Source organism: Trematomus bernacchii, unplaced genomic scaffold (genome assembly GCF_902827165.1).
Source record: "Trematomus bernacchii unplaced genomic scaffold, fTreBer1.1, whole genome shotgun sequence".
Taxonomy (NCBI): Eukaryota; Metazoa; Chordata; class Actinopteri; order Perciformes; family Nototheniidae; genus Trematomus; species Trematomus bernacchii.
In genome coordinates, this window is record NW_022987652.1 from 194010 (window position 1) to 205298 (window position 11289).

Below are 11289 nucleotides of genomic sequence, written 5' to 3' on the forward strand. Positions count from 1 at the left end.
CTGGAGTGTGAAACCCACGTCTGCGATCCCTTCCTGCTGGCAGAGGAAGATACGCAATCACGTCTATTTCTTAAATGCAGCTGCTCCAGAAGCCTGAGATGTGAATAATAGGTGCAATTTGAGATCGTTGTCAATTTTTCAAGTAACTGACAAACACGTCGCGGATGATTGTTCTCAGACGGGGGAGGCCCTCTGAGGAGGAATTGCCAAAACAACTCACTTAGAGAAAATTGCAGCCTTGCAAACAGCGGAGGAGAGTGATCACCATTTGCTAATGAAAGCTCTTCTCATGGGAGACATTCAGACTCATCTGTCACACAGTCACACACCGACGTTTGTTAGAGAGTTTAAGGTTTGGGCCTCAGTTATAAAGGCCCTCTGTGACATTATGATTAGTGAGAGTCTGTCAGACCTAGTAGAAATCTGCAGCTGGATGGCATCGTGAACTCATTTTTCAAAAGTTTGTGTTGCTTGTCTGCAGCAGTTCCAGCTTCTTTGCACCCGTCTGTCTTTGGTTTTTAAACTCCAGCACCTACCCTAAGCTCTGGTTTCTCACTTTCCTCTTGTGCAAACTCCTTATTCTTAACCATAATGAAACCTCTCTTTTAAAGTCAATCCATCTTCTCAACCCTGGATCGGACGGTATAAGACACACTGAGGACTTATTTAGCTTTGTTAAAGAACAGAAAGAGCAACCCACAAGTAAAAGAAAAGTATTTTCCTAATTGGACCGCTTGAGGAAAAGCTTGTCAGGCTGAAATCCATCACGCTGATTGCTGGCCTTGTCTGCGTGGAGCCACACGGGGGTGGTGCTTCGCGGGGTTTTGGGGGTTTTTTGTGGTTTTGGATCCTGCACATGCTAGTTGGATCTCCGGAGGGAAGCCCTCGCTCAGAAGAGCAGCTCATTACCTCGGTTAGTCACCAGCTCCCACTGTCTGCAGCCATGATAAATGAGCAGGTCGTCATGTGTGGATCCGACAGCCCCCGTGGCACAGGGTCAGGCTGACATCCAGACATGGGGGAGGCACAGGAGCAACGAGGAAGCATATTAGGAGAATCCGGGAAGGCTTTCTGGGAATTCGGACACGCTCTGAAAGCTTTGTATTCTCAAGTAGCTGATGTGTCGACAGTTGAACTTCCCATCCATCCAAACACTCTGTATCTGATTGTCTATATTCATCCGTAACTGCATTTACGATTGTAGGAGCCACATGTATTGTGTTGTACAGTATCACTTATAACCCAGCATGCACTGACACAATATATATATATATTTTTTATACACATTCAAACATATTTATTTTACTTAAACCGATATATTCCTGCAATTTAACTGTATCTGAATATTGAAGTATGTTGTTTGTATGTTGTCTTCTCCTGAATGTTGTAGGTCTCTTGTTGGTTTTTGTATTTTTTATGGCACCTTCACTGATGGTAGTGGTTATACCTGACTGCTTTCACCTGTTTTCATTTTTGCTCCATTGCTCGAACAAACACGGGACTTCACATGATTGATCGTGTGCTCTGTGAAACCAAAAGCCAACGTTAACATTTCTGTATGCAACTTTAATACCGTAAGTAGTTCAAACCTAACCAAGTAACGTAAACTGCAATCCAAGAGAAAACATGTCATCCTCGAAATGTAATTGAGAGTGCAGTTCAGATGAATGTGATTTTGTAGGAGACAGGTTTGCTTTGTTTGAGGTGTGTCTGGGAAGAATTGTCCGAAAGCAACACCCACTACAATACAGTGACACAACACTTTGAACTCTAGTCTGACAAGGGAACAACTCAGTTCCTTAATTGGTCACATTTCCAAAAGCCCTGTGCTCATACTGTATGTGGAGATAATGATATGTTTCGCTGATACTAATACTGCAATGGATGTGCTTCTTCTTTACAATATGTTGGTTACTTTCATATAACACAAATTCAATCCCAACTTAAAATATAGGGCTCCCAAAAGATTCAAACCCCTTGACTTTTCGGTGTGCTTTTGGCTATTTCAGCAATTCATTGATTGATTGATTTGCCAAATCTGTGAAAAAGGAAATACACACACACGCTCTGCCTCTGTGTCACACACACATTTCTGAGTTGACTCCCCTGTGAGCAACTTGAATAAATAATTATAATTCTCCTCATATGTCAGTTGTTGTTTTGCAGTGATTAGCAGTCCTACATTTATCATGCAACAAGTTTCCCCTCTGACTGCAGCAGACATTCACACTTTCAGCTGCAACACTAACGCATGAGACAACCAGATAGCTGCCGCAGTGTGTGTGTGTGTGTGTGTGTGTGTGTGTGTGTGTGTGTGTGTGTGTGTGTGTGTGTGTGTGTGTGTGTGTGTGTGTGTGTGTGTGTGTGTGTGTGTGTGTGTGTGTGGACCTGTCACTCCAGGTCGAGTGATGTTGATGTGCGCTCAAGTGGCATGACTGTGGCTCTCTATGAGGGAGGTATGGCACAGAATCCAGACTTGAGTAGGACATGGTGTGTGTGTGTGTGTGTGTGTGTGTGTGTGTGTGTGTGTGTGTGTGTGTGTGTGTGTGTGTGTGTGTGTGTGTGTGTGTGTGTGTGTGTGTGTGTGTGTGTGTGGGTGTTTGGATGGCTTGGCAGACATCAGATGAGGGGATGTCATGCCCCTCAGACTCACACACACTCTCACACACACCCACACACACCAACACACACACACACACACACACACACACACACACACACACACACACACACACACACACACACACACACACACACACACACACAACACACACACACACACACACACACACACAACACACACACACACACACACACACACAAACATCCATATCCAACAGCAGCGAGCATGAATGGTCATTCAGCTCCAGCCAGCAGTATGAAAACAAGTCAAAAGGAGGAAGAGGAGGAGGAAAAGGGGGAGGATGAAGGATGGGGTCTCGAGCCAAAAGAAACACGGTGGGCTCGCCTGTCCTCCTTGTCCTGATGAGCACCCCAGGCAAATATTCTGTGAATGAGAGCATATTTTGGGGGGCTACACTTCCCATGTTACCCTGCGAAGGAGAAGGAGGAAAGGTGACTCATCCATGATGTCATTCACACGAGATGAAAAATGTTAAATGAGTCTCAATGTGTATTAGAGGACGTGAAATTTGGCCTGCTTTTTAGTCTGGTATTTATATTAGTGTACAACAGCACTGCTCTCAAGTTTTTATTTTGCCCGGTCAACATTTCTTGCTTGTTTGTGTGGTCCAGAAAGCACTTTAATAATGTACAAACATCTTAAAGGTAGGGTAGGTAAGTTTGAGAAACTGGCTGGAGATACACTTTTTGTTATATTCCATGGAATGCTCTTAAAATCCCGATAGCAATGAATATCTTAAGTGCTTTGACAAAAAATACATAAAAAATGTCATCTGTGGAAGCCGTAGTACTGTAAAAAGCACGACCAATCATCTGAGCCGGCCCGGCTAAAATAACTGGATGGCCTACCTACCTGTCAGCCTTCCATCTGTGCACAAACTTATCTCGTGCCCTCATTGGTCATGTGCGCGTTCGTGTGTGTTGGAGGAGGGGCTCTGTAAGGAAGTGGCAGATTTCTTCCGGCTGTGTATTTTCAAATTCTAGCGCACTCGAGCTGGTTTCTCCAAAATTACCTACCCCTACCTTTAAGTGATGCAGAACTTAAATAAAATAGTGAAATATCAACAAATGCCCTAATTCATGTTCATGCTGAGATGTAGATAAGAAGATTGATACCACTTGTATTAACTGTCTCTAAATATATAGCTAGCAGAGCAGCTGATTAGCTTAGCTTAGCATAAACGATCGAAACAGATATAACGCCTATCTTAGCTTTGTCTGAAAAATCCACCGACCGGTCACTTTAAAGCTAATTTATTATCATGTAAGGCTATGTCTTGTTTAGTCCTTTTTTACCTAAAGTTGAAGGCAGGAAGTCACTGCTCTTAGCTAAGTAAATAGTCTCACATATAACCCCCCTTGAACTATAACTTGTCATGTTCACGCCTGTTTTGTTATGGAATAAACAAGATAAACCATGTTAATTAGTAACGTTGCTGGTAGGTGGATTATTCAGACAGCATCAGGCTATCTGTTCCCCTTTTTTCCCCGCCTTTATGCTAAGCTAAGCTAAGGAGCTGCTAACCGTAGCTTCATATCAAGTGTAGAGACATGTTGAGTGGTAACAATGTTCTTATCTAAGCCTTAGCAAGACTGAAAATATGTTGGTGTTTTTAGTTATGATATTCTGATATAGCACTGCTTGATGTTTTATCCTGTTTCACTGTCTTTATTTTACGCTAAGCTAACTGGCTACTGGAATACATTTTCTTCCACTCTGCAATAAAGCACAAAGCAAAAACCCTGTATTTTTCCAAATGTGTTTAACTTTTTCTATTTCACTACTAAACACAGAGAACATGATGAGCTGAGATATTTCCAGCACAGCTTCACAGTAGAATTTTTTTTAAAGAAAAGAGCCTTTATAACACGGTGTTATTCATAGAACAAGGTTAAATGAAACTAATAGTGGAACATTAGCCTCAGGCTCGTTTCAATATTTGAGCACCTAATAATGACTATTTCTCTTTATACTCTCACATTGTACTTTGTTCAGCAGCTATTTATTGACCAGGCTGACGTGTGTGGGAAGTTTTAGCCTGGACACGCTCCTTTTGATCTCTGAATGAAAACCCCCGATAATGAGGTGACATTATGATCATTGAGAATTTACGCTCATTGGATACAACGGTTTTCAATTCGACAAATTATGAGCTTTATCCGTGACATTTTCTCCACTTCTCCCATTGCAGGAAAGCCGTTAAGTGAGAGGTCTTATGAAGTTTGCTATGGGTGTGACAAGTACTCTTAAGGGTTTTAAATTACCTTTGAAGTGGCGGCTAATCACTGTGGTGAAGCAGTTTTGGCTCAGTGACTACAGCTGCTACCCCAGAAGCGTTGAAATTGATCTAGGACCTTTTGGCTAACGTTATTTCAAAAGACACGGTGGCACAATGGAGATTCAAAGTCTTTTAACATTAAGTTAAATGTCCGGTTTTGATTCTGTCCCTAAAACCAAACAGAAAGGGTTCAGCAATTGACAAAAGGGGAATGTAATGATAGTGTTTATCCTGACCCCAAATACTCCAGACAGAAGGTGTGAGCATGAAACTCAACTTTCTATCCCAACTTTAAAGTGTAGCTTTCTCTATAAAGGTCATTTTACATAATGATTTCTTTTTTTTGGAGCAACCTATACTGTAGGAACTGATTTAATTCAGAGACACTTACGTCAAGAAATGTAACACTTATGGCAAATGGTTATAGTTAGATTGGGTGGGAACAACCTTTCTCTTTAAGGGAGTTTTCTACCAAGAATGCTAATTTCCCCTAGAAAAAAGTGTTGGATATATTTAAGTGGAGTTGTATGAGGTACTTATTACATAGAGTGGACCGTGGTCTGAATTGTAGTCTGGTGGCGAAAGCATAGATGGATATACTGAGAAATATCAGGTTATAATGGCAAAGCTGTACATCTGCATTAGTTATATGTATAAGATGCCTACATATTGCTAAAGATTATGCACAATTATGGAACCAATTTGATTGATAAACTGATAGTAGATGTAAAAAATGTACAATTACATTACATGTTACTTGTCAGACGCTTTTATCCAAAGCGACTTACATACTCAATACTGTGGGCAATCGCCAGAGGAGCAATTTGGGGTGAAGTGTCTCAGGGACACAACGACATGCTGACTGCAGTGGGGTTTGAACCTGTGTTCCCCTGATCCCCTGATCCGAACACCAACGAACTATTCCACTGTGCCACACGCCTCCACAACCATCAAGAGTGTAATCTAGAAGGGAACTAGGAGAGTGCAGACTTTTGTTTCCATAAAAAATATTGTGTGTATCCGCCATGTAACTTGATGCAACTCCTTGATTTTTGATAAACTTGTTCCACCAATTTACATGAAAATTAGGCCCGTAGTTTTTCCATAATCTTGCTGACAGACAAACAATCCAACAAATAATCAAGATGTTTCCACTGGAGAATGAAGAGTTGTAAAAAAAAAAGTGCCTGTAGTCTTTATAACTAAACAACAAAATAGGTAGTTTGTTCACTGTCTCCAAACCTTGGGTGACCATTTTTGTATTTTCTGAAGGCAGCTAAAACTAATACGCTACTGTATGATCAAGAAAGTCTGGTGGTCATAGTTAAAAGACACCAAAATGTAGCTGTTGGTAGCAGATTGGATGTGAAACGTAGTCTCCAACATCAAAGCCGTGCCCTCTATGCCCCCTACCATCTTCCCTGAACTCCTTCTTCAGAGGTTTTGTGGCACCGTAACAACATCAAGCTGTCTTTCAGGGCCCCAGATCCCGAGGGGCCTGGTTGGAAATCAAACCCCGATTACTGTCGCCTTTGCTTCTGAGGGGGAAGAGTCATTACTCGCACGACCACAAGACGCTGCTTGTCACGAAACATAAGCAATGGTCGTTTCAAGTGTTTGATCAAATGATTAATGCTGTTGTTTTTACTGGTGAGGACAGCTTGAAATGCCATCAAAAGAAGACTCACAAGAGCAACATTAGTTTTTCTAACCCCATTAGAACCAATTAGACAAGCCCACGCTGAGTGATAGCTCTTTGGGTGGAGACAGATGCCACGGACAGATGAACGAACTTTAAACACACCAGTGTTTTACAGATGGGGGGGATCCCAGTCCCAGCAGAGTCCTTTATACCCGATGTAAGACACGGTGGTGTCAAAGAGCCCCTTGTGATCCCCCTCAGGACCAGTAGGAGGTATTTTAATAGCTGTCTGACCCGTGGCGGCTCTTGCCTCCTGCCATCTCCCTCACAGTGAAACTATTGTGCTGAGTTAGAAACACAGAGAGCAGAGGAGAGACTAAAAAGACGTCAGAGTTGTTTTTCTGCTGTTGGCTGCGTGTCACTCATCTTGGCGAGTTATCAGCTTCCCTGAGGCTGAGATAAGCATCTTCAGTGAAATCCCACACACTGCAAAATTGACTCTGGTTTTACGCTTTCTTTACCACTGATTTTCAAAAACACATAGTTAACTTGAGCTTCAACTTTGGTGAACTCTAGCGTGCATATTTGGGCCATTGACAAAGCCATCGTGACAGCTGTTGAAAATGAGGAATCTAGCATAGCTTTATAGCTGTTTTGCACCATTAACTTTTATTTAAACCTCTTCTGCCAAATGTAAACCATGTAACAAAAGAGGAATGAGTTGGTGACAGCAAAGAGAGAGAAGTTGGTGAAACATATACATCTTTGAAATACGAGAACTCATTGTCCCATTAGCAACCAAGCTAACACGCTTCCTACACTGATGCAAGCTAGCTAGCTCATACAGTATATTTTGATTTCCTTGTTTCAACTCTTTACTGTTATACAATCATGAGAACGACATGTTGAGTCAAAAGTACAAGAGTGACGCATGGGCTGCATAATTCTTTCCGAACCAGACCTGAGACCAAGAGTAACCCAAACCAACGCTGTAAATGTTAGCTGAAGCATTTTGTGTTTTCGTGTCACACAACTGTTGCTATCTCGGTTACAAACAAGCCCCAAACCTGAACAAGAAGTAGTCCAACACCGAAAAAGGATGTCCATTTCCTGCTGTGAAGCGGATTTTGGTCCAAAGAACATACAGTATTTTACATTTGGCCGAAAAATCACAGGCCCAGCCAAAACTTAACTTAATTTTTTGTACAGTCTTAATGCACTTTCTGTCATAACATCATAACCATAATTCCAGACAAGTAGGCCAAATATGACCCTAACATCATTTGTAAATATCAGGGTATCCACTTTTCACGCAATACAGACAAAATAGACAAATGCTAGGTGAGCTATTGTCGTTAGCTCACAGGCTAAGTTCACCAACTAGCCATGCAGGTACTATAAACAAGCCTTTACCACTGCCAATTATTGCAAGGACACATGGAAACAAGTAACCTATTAACCTATTATATTGTGTGGAACATCACACCAGGTTATATAGAGATTATTGACACACACACACACACACACACACACACACACACACACACACACACGCACTTTACCTTATATTGTTGAACTTTGCAGCTTTAAAACTTCCCAAATTAACTTTTTGTTTGACCACAGGCTTCTTTAGTGGATATATCTTGCATCATATTTACAGTAGGCCTATAGGTTTCATAGTGCTCTGTCCTTGCTGCAACAAAAAAAAACTCGTAAGCACTTCATCAAAGCTGCATGTCTCTCGTTGGCTGTTTGCTCCGAGGCGTCACCATCTGTCCTCCAGCAGCACAGCTCCAGTCCTCCCCTCTTTCCTCCCATTGTAGAAACAGCTGTGGACCGTGAACCGTAGAGTGCGGGTCTGACACGGATTACCTGGATCCCGGCTCTAAATCTGGGTGGGCATCAAGCTGAAAGGCAGCTCTTCTTTTTCCACAGTTTCTCTTTTTAATGGATTCATTTCCTACAACTTCCACCATGGCGAGCAGGCTTCTTCACACTCTGCATTTGTTACTCATTTTGGAGTTGAGCTGGGGTAAAATCGCGTCTGAGGATTTTGTGGAAGCCGTGCGTAAAGGTGCTGATGTCCCACTGGCTGAAGAGCAGCGCGTCTTTGCGTACGAAGGCACCAAACGGGACATGGTCTCCATCAACATGTTCAAAGTGTACGAGAAGTACAGCAAAGAGCCGCAGAGCCAGAGGGAGGCAAACACCGTGAGGAGCTTTAAAGCTGTACCGAGTGAGTGAGCACAGAGTTTATTAATGCCATGAACTATGTTAATAATGAAAAGTGGACCACGTCTCGTACTTTTTATGTTAGTAGGGAATATAACTTATAAACTGTGTCAAAACAGATGCATTTACATTCTCAGTCTCTGCTAAATTTGAACAAATCTGGTGTTTTCAAGTGTATGGTATTATTTAACACTAAATCTTGTCTGATAAATGTGTTAAAACATGGAGGCCCTATGTTGACTGGAGAATGTTTTAGTTTCATGAAAAATGACTTTAGACCCGATGGAGGTTGGATTATAATTATAATACATTACATTTTCTAGAAAACCAACAAACTGTTTATTTCCTGGAGCAATTTAAAAATGGTAAAAGTTAAATCAGCATAAAAGTGTATTCTTGTATACAAAATAATGTTTAATGTATTATATAACAGTATTATGCTACTTACAGTCATTGAATGAAACTCAAGAAGCATTACATTTAAAGGAGGGCCTATTTAATTTTTTTTGTACTTATTTATGTTGCACATTTCATTACAGAATACAGCCTCAAAGTGCAAAAAAAGGCACAAAGTTCACATTCAACTTGACAAATGCAATGTTATGCACAAAGGAATATCTTGGGAAAGCATCTGATCCTAATTATTTCATCAGTGCATCAACCTAAACGCAGGTGTTTAGCCAATCACACAGCAGCCCTCGCTCCCAATTGGGCTTAAACATCTTCACCTCTGTTGTGATTTAGTGATCTGTGGGACTCTAAGCCTGGAGCTCTGTTAGTTCTCCGGTAGCTGCAACAGCCTAGGTGTTAGACAAGAGCCTATTATCACACCCAGACACCGGCTGCACAGCGAAAAGCCTCAGAGGAGCTCTTTCTGCTATAAGCATTTCCATATGGCTGCGACAGACCTACTGGACCGATCCAATGTTTGTCTTTCAGGCTGCGGTGGAAGTGTGCGAGACGAGGGTGAACTTCAAGAGTATAGCCGTCGAGGATGAGGCTTTTTTGGTCATGCGTGAGGCAGGCACTTAAGCGTGCCGTGCTTAATATTTTCCATGCTGCATGCTTATGTCAGTCAGATGTGTTGAGCGACATTCTGCAGAAGACGTATTGGATGTTGTTATTCGTGTCAGTCAAACAATGCAGCCTGGGGAGGGGGAAGGTTTAAAGCTGAAACTTGATCGCTTTAATCGTCAGTTTTGTTAGTTTCAGACAGAGATACTTCATCAGGGATTTAGCATTTTTTGACAAAACATCTGTTTGGTTGAAAAAGTGTTAAAGGTCCCCTATTATACTTTACAGGTCTCAGATATATACAAAACATGTCTCTGAAGTGTTTGGCTCCAAACAGCAAACAGATCATTGCAGCATTACCCATAATCCCCTCTGTTTCAGCCCTGTTTCCAAAGCGCTGATTCTCTGTCTGTTACTTTAGATGAAAATAAGGAGCCCCTCCCCACGCCCCTCTGAGAGATATTTGGTTAAAAAGAACACAATGGTGCTCTAGGAGGAGATTCAGGTGATAAGGTGGGGGGGGGGGGGGGGTTACCTTGGTTGCTGATTGGCTAATGGTTACTCAAGCCAAACAATCGTTATGACATCACAAAGTGGCCAAAATCTGATCAGCTCATTTTCAGACAGGTTTTTATAAAAATGGATCAGGACAAAAAGAGAGAGAATCTTTGTTCCTGACACTTTCAGAGTCTCTTTCCACAGAGGGGACACATGTTGATGTAGAAAAGACATGAAGAAGTGGATTTTGCATAATAGGTGACCTTTAAAGACTGTTTGACAGGTTTTTGGTGAAGTATTTTAACCTAAAATACCTTTTTTTTCCAGGAGTCGTGCATGGCAAAGACGTGTTCCAGTTCAACCTGTCCTCCATCCAAGAATCAGAGCTCGTTCTCCGCGCCTCTTTCCACTTCCTTCACAAGCGTCCACGCCACCACCAGCGACAGTGGCATCTCCGAAAGCCTCGCCATCCGTCCTCCGGCCCCCAACACTCCCCCTCCCCGAATATCCTCTTCCGCGGATCATCCCAAAACTCAGCTTCTTCCACACCGCTGGGAAACATAACTCTGGCTGCTTTCAAGAAGGGCTCTTGGCAATCAGGGGATGTAACAACGGTGGTGAAACACGCAAAGGATGTGAAAGAGCTTGTGGTTACGGTGGAGTTTGACGTGGAGTTTGGGGCACCTCCAAGGCAACAGAAAAGCCCTCAAAGCCAGGAGCGCCTATCTTCGGCCAACATGCCGTATATTTTGATATACGCTGATGATAGAGCGATAGATGAGCCTAACAGCGTGGCCTTGTCACTCCAACGATACGGACCTTTCCCGGTAGCGGAGGATGCATCTTCCTCAGCTTCTTCCGCCTCGAGGATTCGGCGAGACCTTCATCACCAGCTCCAAACCAACAACATCCCCAAGGTGCAGTACAACACCTTGAAGAACCACGAACTCTGGCAGAACACGTATTTCCCGGCGAAAGCCA

The 11289-nt window shown here is 42.5% G+C and overlaps 1 protein-coding gene across 1 annotated transcript in view; it reads left to right on the plus strand.

Annotated features, from left to right (window-relative positions):
• Positions 1–8441: 8441 nt before the first annotated feature.
• The window catches only part of LOC117486412 (growth/differentiation factor 10-like), a 4380-nt gene continuing 1532 nt past the window's right edge, over positions 8442–11289 (plus strand). The window contains 2 exon segments of the mRNA XM_034134841.1: positions 8442–8800; positions 10636–11287. Of these exon segments, the coding sequence (XP_033990732.1) occupies positions 8512–8800; positions 10636–11287 (941 nt within the window). The 5' untranslated portion in view covers positions 8442–8511.